Source organism: Piliocolobus tephrosceles, chromosome 5 (assembly GCF_002776525.5).
Source record: "Piliocolobus tephrosceles isolate RC106 chromosome 5, ASM277652v3, whole genome shotgun sequence".
NCBI lineage: Eukaryota > Metazoa > Chordata > Mammalia > Primates > Cercopithecidae > Piliocolobus > Piliocolobus tephrosceles.
The window spans coordinates 108838077-108854762 of NC_045438.1; the positions used below are offsets into that span (position 1 = coordinate 108838077).

The 16686-nt window shown below is 36.8% G+C and overlaps 1 protein-coding gene across 1 annotated transcript in view; it reads left to right on the plus strand.

Annotated features, from left to right (window-relative positions):
• Positions 1-10190: 10190 nt before the first annotated feature.
• The window catches only part of LGSN (lengsin, lens protein with glutamine synthetase domain), a 42305-nt gene continuing 35809 nt past the window's right edge, over positions 10191-16686 (plus strand). The window contains exons 1-2 of the mRNA XM_026455491.1: positions 10191-10248; positions 11423-11533. Of these exons, the coding sequence (XP_026311276.1) occupies positions 11504-11533 (30 nt within the window). The 5' untranslated portion in view covers positions 10191-10248; positions 11423-11503. The remainder of the gene's footprint in view (positions 10249-11422; positions 11534-16686) is intronic.

Genomic DNA, 16686 nt, shown 5'->3' on the forward strand with positions numbered 1-16686 from the left:
ACAAACCAAACCCCAAATTAGTAGAAAGAAAGAAAAATAATAAATATCAGAGCAGAATGAAACAAAATAGAGACTAAAAAAAGGATCAATAGAATGAAAAGTTTGTTTTCTGAAATGATAAAATCAATAAACTGTTAGCTAGACTAACCAAGAAAACAAGAGAGAAGACCCAAATAAGTAAAATTAGAAATGAAAAAGGAGCCGTTACAACTGATACTATAGAAATACAAAAGATCATCAGAGACTGTTATGAACAACCATATGCTAAAAAATTGGAAAACCTATTAAGAAATGGGTGAATTCCTGGACACATATAACCTACTAAGATTGAACTAGGAAGAAATAAAATCCCTGAGGTTCAGAACTTCAGTGAGGACCTGAAGAGTAGACAGGTGCTACAGAGGGATCTGGAGTGTAGCTCTACCCCCACCCCAAACCCTACTCCTAAGATCTCAATCATGGTGATGTTAGAGTGCCTATAATGACATCTTATTTATGTATTTGTTTGTTTGTTTGTTTATTTATTTATTTATTTATTTTTGAGATAATTTTGAACTTACGGAAGAGTTGTCAAAATATTACAGAGTTCTGGCTGGGTACGGTGGCTCACACTTGTAATCCCAGAAATTTGGGAGGTCAAGGCCAGTGGATACCTGAGTTTGGGAGTTTGAGAGCAGCCTGGCCAAGATGGTGAAACCTTGTCTCTACTAAAAATACAAAAATTAGCCAGGCATGTTGGTGCCTACCTGTAATACCAGCTACTTGGGAGGCTGAGGCAGGAGAATTGCTTGAACCTGGGAGGTGGAGGTTGCAGTAAGCCAAGATGGCACCACTGTACTCCAGCCTGGGCAACAGAGCAAGACTCTGTCTCAAAAGAAAAATAAATACATAAATAAAACAGTACAGAGTTCTTATATAATCATTGCCAAGACTTCTCTTATGTTATGTATTTTTATTGTTTGTTTTTGAGACAGTATCTCACTGTTATCCAGGCTGGAGTGCAGTGGTGCAATCATGGCTCACTGCAGGCTCAACTTCCTGGGCTTGAGTGATCCTCCCATCTGAGCCTCCTGAGTAGCTAGGACCACAGGCATGTGTCACCATGCCTGGCTAAATTTTTTCTATTTGTGTAGAGTTGCAGTTTGGCCATGTTACCCTGACTGATCTTGAACTCCTGAGCTCAAGCAATCTGCCTGCTTCGGCCTCCTAAAGTGCTGGATTACAGGTGAGAACCACCTCACCTGGCCCAAAGTCTTTTTTGTATTTATTTATTTATTTATTTTTAAAATTGAGATAGAGTCTCGCTTTTGTCTCCCAGCTGGAGTGCAGTGGCCCTATCTTGGTTCACTGTAACCTCTACCTTGCAACCTCTGCCTCTCAGGTTCAAGTGATTCTCATGCCTCAGTCACATGAGTAGCTGGGATTACAGGCGTATGCCACCATGCCTGGCTAATTTTTGTATTTTCAGTAGAGACAGGGTTTTGCCATGTTGGCCAGGCTGGCTTTTTGTATTTTAGGAAACTACATTATATTTAGAAATGTCAGGCCAGGTGCTGTGGATCATGCCTGTAATCCCAGCACTTTGGGAGGCTGAGGCAGGCGGATCAAGAGGTCAGGGGTTTGAGACCATCCTGGCCAACATGGTGAAACCCCATCTTTACTAAAGATACAAAAAATTAGCCAGGCATGGTGGTGCACACCAGTAATCCCAGCTACTTGGGAGGCTGAGGCAGGAGAATTGCTTGAACTCAGGAGGCAGAGGTTGCTGTGAGCCGAGATCCTACCATTGCACTCCAGCCTGGGTGACAGGGCAAGACTCTGTCTCGAAAAAAAAAAGAAAGAAAAAAAAAGATATGTCATCATTTTTGGGGCCGTGTGTGGTGGCTCACGCCTGTAATCCCAGCACTTTGGGAGGCTGAGGCGGTACTATTGCCTGAGGTTGGGAATTTGAGACCAGTCTGGCCAACATGGTGAAAATCTGTCCCTACTAAAAATACAAAAATTAGCTGAGCGTGGTAATGCATGCCTGTAATCCCAGCTACTATGCGGGACACTGAGGTGGGGGAATTGCTTAAATTTGGGAGGCAGAGGTTGCAGTGAGCTGAGATTGTGCCACTGCACTCCAGCCTGGGTGACAGAATGAGAGTCCGTCTCAAAAAAAAAAAAAAAAAAAAAAAAAATCATTATTTTTTATTATTCCATGTAATCTATACATAGAAACTTTATAATTTTATACATGTATACATATATACACATTCTATAAGGAAAATGACCTTATAAATTGTATTACAATTACAGCATGGGAGTGAAGTTATATTTAAAACTAGTAATACCATCGGAAGCATAAGTAAGTGCAGGGGACTGCAGATGGGTCTCTTTCTTTTATGCTCTACATGTGTACATATTTATAGGCTACACATGAATCTGTTACATGTATAGGATGTGTAATGATCAAATCAAGGTATTTAAGGTATCAATTATCCAAGTATTTATAATTTCTGTGTGTTTAGTACATTTCAAGTCCTCCCTTCTAGCTCTTTAAAAAAATACAAAACATTGTTGTTAACTTTAAAAAAATACAATATTTGTCTTTCTGTGCCTGGCTTATTTCACTTATCAGAATGACCTCCTGTTCCATCCATGTTGCTGCAAATGACATGATTTCATCATTTTTTATGGCTAGATAGTATTCCATTGTGTATGTATAGCACATTTTCTTTATCCAGTCATCTGTTGATGGATACTTAGGTTGACTTCATATCTTCTATTGTGAATAGTACTGCAATAAACATAGGAGTGCATTTATCCTTTTGATATGTTGAATTATCTTTCCTTTGAATAAATACCCAATACATTGCTGAATTGTATAGTAGTTCTATTTTTCAATTTTTTTTGAGAAACTTCCATTCTCTTCTCCATAGTGGCTATATTAATTTATAGTTCCACTAACAGTGTGTAACAGTTATTTTTTCTCCACATTATTTTCAACATGTTATTTGTTATTTTTTTGACAATAGCCATTCTAATTGGGGTAATAGGACATCTCATGTGATTTTGATGTGGTTTTGATTGGCTTTTCCCTGATGATTAGAGATGTTGAGCGTTTTTTCATACACCTGTTGGCCATTTGTATGTCTCCTTTGAGAAACGTCTATGCATGTCATTTGCCTACTTTTTAATGGCATTATTGTATTTTTTACTGTTGAGCTGTTTTTGTTGCCTGTGCTTTGGATGTTTTACTGCTGAGTTGTTTTTGTTACCTTTGCTTTTGAGGTTTTAGTCATAAAATCTTTGCCTAGACAAATATCTTGAAGAGTTTTCCCTATGTTTTCTTCAAGTAGTTTTATAGTTCCAGGTCTCACTTGTAAGTCTTTAATCTATTCTGAGTTTATTTTTGTGTGGTGAGAGATAGGGGTCTAGTTTCATTCTTCTACATACAGTCATCCAGTTTCCCCAGCGTCAATTATTAAAGAGACTGTCCTTTCTTTAATGTTTTTTTTTTTTTTTTTTTTTTTGAGATGGAGTCTCATTCTGTCTCCATGCTGGAGTGCAGTGGTGCAATCTTGGTTCACTGCAACCTCCACCTCCAGGGTTTCAAGCGATTCTCCTGCCTCAGCTTCTTGAATAACTGGGATTACAGGCACCCACCACCACACTTGGCTAGTTTTTTTGTATTTTTAGTAGAGACAGGGTTTCACCGTGTTGGTCAGGCTGGTCTTCAACGCCTGACCTTGTGATCCACCTGCCTCGGCCTCCCAAAGTGCTGGAATTACAGATGTGAGCCACTGCGCCCAGCCCAAAGTATTTTCCTGATGGCTTTCTTGAAGATCAGCTCGCCGTTAAGTCGCAGATTTGTTTCTGGATTTTCTATTCTGTTTCACTGGACTAAGTATCTATTTTTATACCAGAACCATGCTGTTTTGGTTACTACAAACTTGTAATATATTTTGAAGTCAGGTAGTGTGATGCCTCCAGCTTCGTCCTTCTTGCTAAGAATTACTTTGGCTATTTGGGCTCATTTTCAGTTCCATAGAAATTTTGGAATTGCTTTTTCTGTTTCTGTAAAAGTGACATTAACATTTTGATAGGGACTGCATTGAATATGTATATTGCTTTGGGCAGTATGGTCATTTTCACCACGTTATTTTTTCTAATTCTTGAGCATGGAATTAATCTTTCCATTTGTTTGTGTCGTCTTCAATTACTTTCATTAGTGTTTTGTAGTTTTCCTTGTAGAGATCTTTCATCTGCTAGGTTAAATTTCTTTCTTTCTTTCTTTTTTTGTAGCTATTATAAATGAGTTTGTCTTCTTGGTTTCTTTTTCAGATATTTCATGATTGGTGTACAGAAATGCTGCTGGCTTTTATTATGTTAATTTTGTATCTTGCAACTTTGCTGAATTCATCATTTTTGTTTTTTTTGTAGTCTTTAGCTTTTCTAAATGTAAGATCATGTCATCTGCAAAGAGGAACAATTTGCCTTGATCTTTTCCAATTTGGATGCTTTTTATTTCTTTCTTTTGCCTGATGCTCTGGCTAGGACTTTTAGTAGTACTGTGTTGAATATGAGTGGTTTAAATGGGCATTCTTATTTTCTTCCAGTTCTTAGAGAAAAGGCATTCAACTTTTTCCTATTTGGTAAAATGTCAACTGGGCATTTGTTATATACGGCCTTTATGATTGTGATGTATATTCTTTCTACACCCAGTTTTTTGAGAGCTTTAATAAGGAAGCCATATTGAATTTTATCAAATGCTGCTTCTGCATCTATTTAGATGATCATATGGTTTTTGTTCATTCTGTTGATGTGATGTTTCATGTTCATTGATATGCCTATGTTGAACCATCCTTGCACCCACAGTATAAATCCCACTTGATTATAGTGTCTTATCTTTTTGATGTGCTGTTGGATTGACTTTGCCAGTATTTTGTTGAGGATTTTTGAGTTTATGTTCATCAGGCATATAGGCCTGTAGTTTCCCCCTTCTCCTTCCCCTTCCTCTTCACTTCCCCTTCCTCTTCCCTTCCCTTTCCCTGCCTTTTTCTTTTCTTTTTTCCTTCCTTCCTCCCTCCCTCCCTCCCTGCCTTCCTGCCTTCCCTCCTCTTTCTTCTTTCTTTTCTCTTTTCTTTTTCTCTCTCCTCTCCTTCCTTCCTTCCTTCCTTCCTTCCTTCCTTCCTTCCTTCCTTCCTTCCTTCTTCTTTCTTCCCCCTCCCCTCAATTCTTTCCTTTTCTTTCCTTTTCTTTTCTTCTCTTTTCTCCTTTCTCCTTTCTCCTTTCCTTTCCTTTTCTTGTCCTGCCTGGTTTTGGTGCCAGGGTAATACTTGCATTGTAGAATGACTTAGGGAGAATTTCTTTCCTTTCAACTTCTTGTAAGGCTTGTTATTAGTTCTTCTGTGTATATTTGGTAGAATTCAGCAGTTAATCCATCCAGTCCTCAGCTTTTTCTGTATTGGGAGACTTTTTATCACTGATTCTACCTTACTACTCATTATTGGTTTGTTCAGGTTTTCTATTTATTCCTGATTCAATCTTGATAGGTTCTATATTTCGAGGGGTTTCTCCTTTTCCTCTAGATTTTCCAGTTTGTTAGTGTATAATTGTTTATCACGTCCTCTGATGATCTTTTGTATTTCTGTGGTATCAGTTATAACGTCTCCTTTTCCATGTCTAATTTTGCTTATTTGGATCTTCTCTCTTCCTGGTTAGTCTAGCTAGGGATTTATTAATGTTGTTTATCTTTTCAAAGAACCAATGTGTTTGGTTGAACCTTTGTATTATTTTGTTAGTTTCTATCTCATTGAGTTCTGCTCTGATATTTATTATTTCTTTCCTTGCACTAGTTTTGGGTTTGGTTTGTTCTTTTTTGTTGTTGTTGATGTTTTGGGTACTTTTGTTTTGTTTTGTTTTTGTAATCAAGTTCCTTAAGGGACATCATTAGATTATATAAGTGAAAATTTTCACTTTTTTTTTTTTTTTGAGACAAAGTTTCGCGTAGTCACCCAGGCTGGAGTACTATAGCGCGATCTCGGCTCACTGAAATCTCTACCTCCTGGGTTCAAGTGATTCTCCTGCTTGAGCCCTCCAAGTACCTGGAACTACAGGCGCACGCAACCACGCCCAGCTAATTTTTGTATTTTTAGTAGAAACGGGGTTTCACCATGTTGCCCTGACCTCATGATCTGCCCTCCTCGGCCTCCCAAAGTGCTGGGATTACAGGCATGAGCCACCGTGCCTGGCCTCCTTTTTTTTTTTTTTTTTTTTTGATGTAGGTGTTTATTGTTATCAACTCCCCTCTTAGGAGAGCTTTTGCTGTACCCCACACGTTTTGGCACATTGTTTTTCTATTTTCATTTGTTTCAAATTTTTGTTTATTTTCTTCTTAATTTCTTCATTGACCCAGTGGCCATTCAGGAGCATGTTGTTTAATTTGCACATATTTGTAGAGTTTCCAAAGTTACTCTTGATGTTGATTTTTAGTTTTATTTAATTGGAGTCTGATCAAACATTTGATATAATTTTAATTTTTAAAAATTTCTTTAGACTTGTTTTGTGTCATAACATATAGTCTATCCTGGAGAACATTCCATGTACTCATGAAGACAATGTGTATTCTGCTGTTGTTTTATAAAATTCCTTTAATATTTTATGCAATCACAGAACAGAGTTAAGGGAAACCTGAGAGATCATCTTGCCCTAACCCACATTTTGCACAAAAGGAAACTGTTATCAAGAAAACTATGTGATATGCCTTTAAAAAGCAGTGTTTCCTGTAGAACTCAGGTCTTTAATCTGCTGGTTGTTTCACTACAGCAGCAGTTCTCAAAGTATGATTCAGGGAACCCTTGGGATTCCAAGAATCTTTGAGGAGACTGTGAGGTCAAAATTATTTTCACAATAATGGTAAGACCCTATTTGCCTTTTCACTCTCATTCTAGCTTTGGTGTATAGTGACGTTTTCCAGAGGTTGCATGACATGGCTGTATCAAAAGAATGAACGCAGGTCGGGAGCGGCAGCTCATGCCTGTCATCCCAGCACATTGGGAGGCCGAGACGGATGTATCACCTGAGGTCAGGAGTTCCAGACCAGCCTGGCCGACATAGCAAAATCCCGTCTCTACTAAAAATACTAAAAATTGTTCAAGCGTGGTGGCAGGCGCCTGTAATCCCAGCCATCTGGGAGGCTGAGGCAGAATTGCTTGAACCCAGGAGGCAGATGTTGCAGTGAGCCCAGATTGCATCACTGCACTCCAGTCTGGGCGACAGAGCAGACTCTGTTTCAAAAAAAAAAAAGAATGCAAAAGCAGATATGAGATTCCAGTGGTTTTCCTCTTAAGCTAGACATTAGAGCAATTTGCAAAACTAAGAAATAGCATCAATTTTCTATAAAAAATGCAATTTTTGTTAATATGTACAATGCCCATTGTTAATATTGTTATTATTATTATTATTATTATTATTATTATTATTTTTTTTTTTTTTTTTTTTTTTTTTTGAGACGGAGTCTTGCTCTGTTGCCTAGGCTGGGGTGCAGTGGCGCTATCTCAGTTCACTGCAAGCTCCCACTCCTGGGTTCATGCCATTCTCCTGTCTCAGCCTCCTGAGTAGCTGGGACTACAGGTGCCCGCCACCACGCCTGGCTAATTTTTTATATTTTTGGTAGAGACAGGGTTTCACCGTGTTAGCCAGGCTGGTCTCGATCTCCCGACCTTGTGATCCGCCTGCCTCGGCCTCCCAAAGTGCTGGGATTACAGGTGTGAGCCACTGTGCCTGGTCTATTGTTGTATTTTTAAATATGGTAATATTGAGTAACATAACCTGTGTATGTGTGTGTATGTAAGTGTGTGTGTATATATATACATGTGTGTGTGTGTGTGTGTGTGTGTGTATATGAGGTTTTGGTGCTCTCAAGAATTCGTAGGTATTATCCCCATAAATAGAATGATGTCATTAAAAGAAGGAAACAAGGACAACACCAGCTACCAATTTTTAAAAATTAATAGTGTTACAAAAATGTCTTCTGTGAATAGACAGTGGAGACTCAAAAGGGGGGAGTGGGGTCAGTGATGAGAAATTACTTAATGTGTACAATGTATACTATTCCGGTGATGGCTACATTAAAAGCCCAAACTTCACCACTATGCACTATATTCATGTAACAAAACTGCACTTGGACTCCATAAATCTTACAAATAAAAAGAATTGTATTCTGTGGCACTCTCCTTCTTCTAAAAATAGCTTGGGCTGTTTTGGAATAATTTTTAACTTATTATATGTGATTGCAAGCTCCTTATGTACCTTGGAATTCAGAATTTCATGCTTTCACTTTCACAACTAACTTCATTTAACTTTATGAAGCTTATGCTAAATATATAAATGCTTAAGGATATGTGGAAATCATTGAAAATGCTAAATTAAAGTGATTTTAAACTAGTTTTAAATTGTATCCTCTTTACAAAAAATTTTTTTTCAGGGAGTTATACTGTTTTCTACTTGCTGTTTATTTAGGTTTATCGAAGGGGCAGATGAGAGGAGAAATTCCCTTTCTAAAACAAATGAAAAGGACACACAAAAATACTCTTCAGTTTCCCTGCCAATGTGTGTTTCCGCTCAGCCCTGATTTCACTGATTTTTTACCTGTCCTTACTCCAATTTTTTTTTAGTGATCGGTTTTAAATCTTAATTCTATAAATAGATCTACCATTTTCTTAGAAAATGAGCTATTTCTGAGCAGAACTGAAAAGAGGTGGGGACTGGATTCATGAAAGGAACTTTTGGGGGCCTTTGTGAACAGGAGGTCTAGAACCACTAGGGAAGCTGAAATATTACTCCTCATAATTTTTGTATGACGTTCTCTTCAATAAAGGGTGTCAATGTAGCCTTCCAGTTATGTGTGTCATAATTAGATGCATATAAAGGAGGAACAAACCCATGCGGTTTCTAGAACAACAACAAATTGGGAGAAAGATAGAGTGGAAGTATCCTTCTGTCATGGTTCTTATGTTCTTATGCTGACCTGAAACCACATTTTTGTGATTGATGAAGGTCATAAGAAAGACTATTTCCTTCACTGAACTTGTCTATTATTCTCACAAGTCAGTTATTCCCTTGGTCTCATTGGGCATGTTTTCACCCAATTTCCGTATCAGTTAGTGCTGGGAAGACAAGAACTTTGTATTTTATACACTGTACTGTAACATATAATATACATAAATATGAAACAAAAACAAATTCATTGTGATTTCATTTTCTCTCACAATGAAAGAATAGATTTAATCCTTTACCTAATTTGCATCCTTGGCTCTTCCAATCCTGTTCAATAATTCATCAGAAGGAGTAGTAACTTAGTGGTAAACAACATATTGTTTCCCCTTGTTGGTACTTAGTAAGCTTTAGCTTCTGCAATCTGTTCTTGTGAAATGAATCCCATCATTCCTTTAATCATTTTAGTTACTCTTCTCTGGATCCATTCAATTAGATTACAACTTTTTGGCAAGATAAGTACTTGAGTTGAACAGTCTTTCCATATGTTGTCTCAGAAGAGTGGTAAGGGAAAGGCTTGTATCATTTACATTCATGGCTCAATGGCTACATTCATTTTGACAAAGATAGCTTTCTGGATATAGTACGTATTGAACAAGTACTTGTGAATGAAAGTGTTTAATATGTACTGACCATTTATTGTTTTTCTAATCTATTTGTTAAGCCCTTTACTGACATTTGGTTTCTCCTTTGGAAAAACAGATTCTAAATAATGGTAATACTTTTAAAATATGTATTATGCTAATATCATAAATTAGGTTATATACCATATGTCCAACCAAGCTTTAGAACACTTTTTACAAAAATGGGCAAATCAAGGGTTCTGAAAAGGATATTATAAAAAAAACTCATGGATACACATTGAGAAGAAGAGATTGTGAAAATAAGGTAAGGAAAAGAAGATAAAATGAATCAAATTGCATATTCAATAACAATAAAATTCCCAGGAGAAAATTTGGGCAAGTAATACTATGAAGAAATGATTTTTTTAAACATGTCCCAATACATAACTGAATATGTAAACCAGCTTGGAGTTCTTTTCTTTGACATAGGAAAGGGAACATTTCAGAAACAAAAACGAAATTTTTCACAAAACATTTTTTTCCATACCGCAATGGCACCTGTTTTGCACCGAGACAAGCACAAGCAGGAAAAAGTTGCAAAAGTGGAAGTAAACGTGGTTTCAGAAGAGGATTGAGAAAATCTTAGGTAAGACTCTGGTATAAGACATTGTGGGAATTAAACACCCTACCAGAGATCTGGGGGAAAGCACCAAGAGCAAGTCAAATACTAGAATAGGAGATAGAATCCCTTTTCTTGGGGAAGTTCAAGAATCCAAAACAGCCATATTCAGGATGCAGTTTCAGGTATCAGCATCAGAACTAGGTCCAAATCCAAGATCTGGTTGTAGATCAGGCTACACAGAGCAGAAGCTTTGGAGTCAGTCATGGAACCAGTACCAACAGAATGGAAATAGGAATAGTTAATTACTGTCTTTAGGAAATGGGGCTTTTGAAATGGGCCAAGAGAGTCAGGCAGGATTGACTGGTTATAGTATTGGCTTGGCCTTCTTCAGGCCCAGAAGACCTGGACAGAAGTGATTAGCCATGGAGACTATACACTTCCACATGGAAAATGCTTAGAGAGAATTTGGTTTGGTTCAGAAGAACTCCATATTCTCCTTTATCAACTATACTTGAAGTTGAGTTGATGGCAGCAGAAGTGTGATTTCAAACTCCCCTTACTAGTGAATAGAAAGCATTCCCTGTTTCCTCTACTGAGTTAGGATTGTTTATGGGACCCTATGGGGCAGCCTGTGGATTATTCCATATTCATTGTGGACAGTGGGGATGGTCTGGGATTTGTCATAGACTGACATTGGAGAATTGGAAAGGTAAGGGAAGATATTTCAGTTTTATAATGAAGGTCCAAAATTAATCTGGAGGCCAGAGGGACCCAGAAAAGAAAATAAAAATGAGAATTACAAATGAGTGGATCTTTGCCATTGGTAAAAATCTGGGTCACTTATAGCTGTATTTTTCCATCTGTGCTTTTGTCTGTGGGCTTTGATAGCATAGTTGTCTAATAAGTGTTTCATCATCTGAATCTGACAATAGATATCATTCCAGAATACAATTGTTATATAACAAAGATTCTGTATTCTGGAGAAAAAAGTCAATCAACACAATTTTAAGCTTTCTATGTCTTTTGTTTGCAGAGATTCAGGCATAAACAAGCATTTGTCATTCGATTATTCTAGTGCATTTCCAGCATACTGTGCCTTGGGCATCACACATCAGGGTCTGATGTTTATCTTTTATTACCTGCCAGACCTCTCTGGAAAAGCCTCCATGGAATTCATCATCTGCAGTCTTTGTTATAGGTACACATATAAATACATGTCGAACACATTCGTTGAGGATATTGTGGTTTCTAAAGCTGAACTTAAATAAAAAGTGTTGAGATGAATAATGAAGAGGACTTTCTGCAGAAGGTATGAAGCTAATCATTAAAATGTTTTTAACCAAAATATTGACAGCAAATCTTTTAAAAAATGTGAAGTATTTGAGTGCCAGTAAGAATAAGTGTAGCATAATTATACTTGTTATATGTCCACTTTGGAGAAGTTAATGAAGAATTGTCCTCTACTACACAGTGAGTTTATAAAGATAATAAAAAACTAAACAGTTCAAAATATTCATCTAGGAAAGCTCATTTGGTTTGAATAGTCATTTAGATTCAATAGGCACCAAATTTCAGAAGAATACGTATGCTATAAAAAATTTTATTTCTATTTTGGTTGTTATTGAGAGAATAATCTTTTGTTTTTCTCAAAGCTTTGGCCTCATTCTAATAAATATGCTTTGAGATTAAATGACTAAAGGTGGAAACCTGTTTTCAAATTATATTTGAAATGCACAGCATGAATAGTGATAGCCACTCATTGGATCTAGCATATATTAAAATAATCAGTTGTCAGCATATAGCATTTCTCTTCACTTCTTAATATGTGTGTACCCAACCTTTACTCTTGTATTTCTGACCAACCATTTTGAAAGACTGAAGTACAGACTTGGAGGCAAGCTGTGGTAAAATTTGGGAGGATGTGGGTTATCTTTATTAAATGAAGAAAATATATTGCAAGAAGCATACCTACTATGTGAAGAGTGCAGTGGAAAACCAGTGCATTATGTATGAAATAGTGGCATATAGAGAACAAACCTGTTCCCCACTTATGCATGAAGTGTAGAAGATCGCTAACATCTAAGAATGGGTTCACTGATCTGTATAGTGAATACAAGCAGTTGTTTTGAAAGAGACAAGAACAAATGCACTTTCCATAAGGAAACTGGGCAAGGCTGTGTGAAGAAGGGACTCCCTGAGGCGGAGGTGTGGCTTATCCTGTACTGTCATGTCACTGTTGTAGGCATCAAATGGTGGTTTGTGTGATTATAATGAATTTAGCTAAAAGTAAATTCATAGCTGCAAATGAAGGCTTATAGAAAGAAAGTAAGGGTGATTAGCATGTACATCATTAGCTTTTGGGGATTTCGATTTCTAACTATGTAACTTCTTGGACTAGGTTTTACTTACTACTTCTAAATCCACGGCAAGAACTCTGCTTTCTTCCTCAGCTCCCACAATTTTAGCCCAGGATTCCAGGTGATGCAGCTCCTACGAAAGCCCTTAAAAGCCATGCCCTCCTCAAGACCAGTCTAGACCAAATGTTGATTGTTTACTCTTAGGAGGGCAGAAAAATGAACAATATGATTTTTAAACTGCACAATTCTCACAGCAAGAGACATTCTCTGTCTTTTGAGGAAAGTTCCTTTGGAGTTGGAATAGAGCATTGTATTTACTAGATGTTATAAAGGTGAATGTTGGCTGTCCACTTGACTCAACTCCACTGAGTAAGCTCTTTTATACTCTCCTGTATAGGGTCACATTCTCAGGAAGTGAAAGAATATGGAAGGAGGCAGAGAGATGACATGTGACATTCCTTTTCCAGCTAACTGATGTCTGGAAAAGGACAAGATTGTGTTTCATACTAGATGCTCTGGGAACGTGAGCAAGAGCAGCATGAAGTTAACTACAAAACACAGCAGCTGAACAAAAGCTCAATGGATTCCGAAAGGCAGATAGTGTGTATGGAGAAAATCTCTCAGAATAATTACTTCCCCAACCTGAACAAATTCTTTGTTAGAATCTTCAGTAAAATAAACAGTTATTAATCTTAGATTTGGTACTTCCCTAAAGAATATTTTACTGAGATTCTCTATTTAAAACAATGCTGTAAAGTCATGCATTCAGCCACATTCTTAGCAGTGGCAAACAAAAAATAGATTGAAAACACATTCTTATTTCTTATAGTAGACCCTATGGGGTGTATGAAGTTGAGAAATTGAGTGAAAGAGTAGCATATCATAACAATTAAAATCTGTTTATCAAGAACCTTGTGTGTGGTGCTGAGCTGGGTAATATGTCAAGTGAGTAAGATCTGTTCTCCGCCCTTCAGATATTTATAACTCAAAACAGAGAACATTGACACAAGTAGACACAGTTCTGACATTTCCATATCACAGAAGGGATGAATGTCATCTGGAGTGAAGTCAGAGATTCATCCAGCTCTGTAGCCTGTATCTGTTGGGGGCATGAAGTGCAGCCCCATGGGAGGCTCTGCCTGACCTTCTAGAGGTTTACCTACCCCAACTCTCCCTGCTTTATGCTGTTGTCTGTGTGACTCTAGAGACCACCTGATTCTTGTTTTATATTTTCCATTTGTTTTGTCTTTTAGAATTCAGAAGATTTGTCTTCTGAAGATTTCAAGGTTTATAGTTCATTTTACAATTATTTACCTCAAACCTACCTACTTCCAGTGTATCAACTAGCTCTCCATTTAAGAAATCTCAATGGAGAGACAAGACAAAAATTAGATGAGAGTTTCAAGAGCAGTGGGTTAAGCTCGCACTTCCTGAAATCAGAATGCCTGCATTTTAATCTCGGCTTTGCTACTTACTAGCTGTGTGATGTGGGGCAAATTATTGGACTTCTCTGTACCTCACTGGGATATTAATAGTGCCCACAGGAAGAGATTTTGTGGAGATTAAATAAGTTAACACATGCAAAATGCTTAGAACTGTGCTTACAATATAGTGAGAACTCATTAAAAAGGAGTCATTCATTACCTGTACTCTATTTTGTTATGTTGACCTCTAATAGCTCTCCTGTTTTCATTTTTACTTAAAGAGTTTTACATTTTCCTTTACATGATGGAATGTATTTGCTTATGATAGTAATGATAACAATTAGATATAATGTACCTTTTTACATAAACATATATCCATCCACTTCTAGCCTATAAAGGCTTTCCTAAGGCACAATGACTAGAACTATTTTTAACAATCTAGTTACAGGCATATTATAATTTTTTAAAAGGACAGAACACCTTCCCCTCTCATATTTAAAGTATTTTTATATTCATATTTGCAGTATTTTTATATGCTGGGCAGCCCATTAGCTGATATCTTCACTAACAGTTCCATAACATTCTTGGATTTTTTTCATACTATATTACAGAGCCCATTATCTTAAATATATATTACATATACATGAATATCTAAATTTTTTCCACATATCTTTTTACTTTTGAAACATTTTTGTTGCTTTTCTGCTCACCCACAAAGCCTTCACAAATTATTTTTGTCCATCTGCATGGATAAATGTATTTTTAGCCATACCATCTTAATTTCTCTAAAAAATATGGAGAATTCTTTTTTGATATACTTATGAACATACTAAATAAAGCAAAACTTTTTGCTTCCTTTATCATTTTAGTTTTCTTTATTATTTAGCTTCATATTATGAAAATCACATGGTGTTAGACCTTTGTAAAATTATGTTTTTCCTTCTCTGAAAATGTTTGGTTAGGTATATTTTTCTTGTGTAGAACTTCTATTGTAGATTTTGCATAACTTGCCCATAGAGGTGAGATTTGTTTATGGGTTGATGCCACCATTGACTATTTGCCAATTTGTTGGGAATAAAAACAGAGACTCATAGCGTTTCATATGGGAGCAGCTATATCATTTACATTCTGATACTTCTTTCACACAGAGCTCTCAATAATGATTGTTGCTCTATCATTCTTGGTCACGTGTGAATGTTCCACCTAATCCACCAGCTTAGATCTAGGTTATTATCTTGTAATAATAATGAGGATTAAAAAGTTAGAAAGTGAAAATTTGATGGTAGAAGTGGAAATTAACCAGGTTGACCCCTGACATTCGGCTATCTAATCTCCCCACAAATGTGCTTGGAGATGAGAAACTCAGCACTTTAACAAATAACCCATTCCATTTTGGGCCCATTATGTTAAGTAAAATTCTGATTCCTTGCAAATTCCAAGAAATTTATCTGGATTTTCCTTCCATGCTTTGTTTTACTTGTAAAGATAGAGATACTATTGAACTCTCACTCGAAGTGTGGAGTTTTTTTTTTTTTTTTTTTTTAAAGACTTGGATTTCCTTAGTTTTCAGTATTTTGTCACATATAAAGTTTTTAAGTAGCATGAAGAAATGAAATAAGAGTTGCAAACCACACATATTTTAATTCTGCTATGTTTTAGGTATGAAGCCAGGCAAGTTGCTATATTTATCAGATCCTCAGCTGCCTCACTGAAATATATATATGTATCTATATAGATATATAGAGAGTGAAAGCATGCATACACACACACACACACACACACCAGAGACAGAGAAAGAGAGAGAGAGAACGTTTTAGCTATTTCAGAAAAGCATGAGAAATAATGTTTTCTCAGTATCTTAAGTGGGGTAATCATAACCCTAGGGAAAGCGGCTGATATTGAGGATAACTGCGGTGAAAAGGCCCTAAATAAAAGGTAAAATTTGTAGAGTAAAGCTACAGAGGCATTGTAGAGCAGACTTTCACCAGCACAAGCCCATCTAAGTGAAGAAGCACAGGTCTAAGCCCTTCTAGAGAAAACTTTGAAGAAGACCATGCCATATTTTATCTAGGAAAGCTGTTTTGACTGAATCATCCTACTGGGTTACCATCAGGTCTTGTTGACATCCAAAGAAGTCTCATTCAGAATCTTTTATAAAGGAGAAGTCTGAGTCAAATGTCCTTTCTGGCCTTATACTTCAACATGGTAGGTCTTGTTTATAATTAATTAATTAGAAATTATTTACTCAATTACTACTTTATGCTAGGCAATATATTAGGCACAAGGATACATCTAAATGCCACCTTCTAAGAATCTTCAGTCTTTGACATATTCTTCTTGTCAGCCTTTTCTGACTTTACTTCCTATCCCATCTGTCTTGGATTCCATATCCTATTATTTTAGCATCTTCCTTGCCCAAATCCTCAACTTATTTTTGCCATTGTCCTTCTGAGTTTGTGACCTCATAAAATCTTAAACCATGGTGTCTTCACATTTCCAGCTGAGCTTTGCTAGAGAAAATAATTACCTGTGCAGATTGGTGTCACTACCACTTTAAAGCCTTCAATTCTTTCTGGGCCCTTGGTATTTTTCTTTCCTGAGTCGGCTCTTTCTCAGTCTCCACTATAACTATGTCAAACAATTTCCATTCTCTTTAAGCCTTTAGTCTTCCATATTCCTAC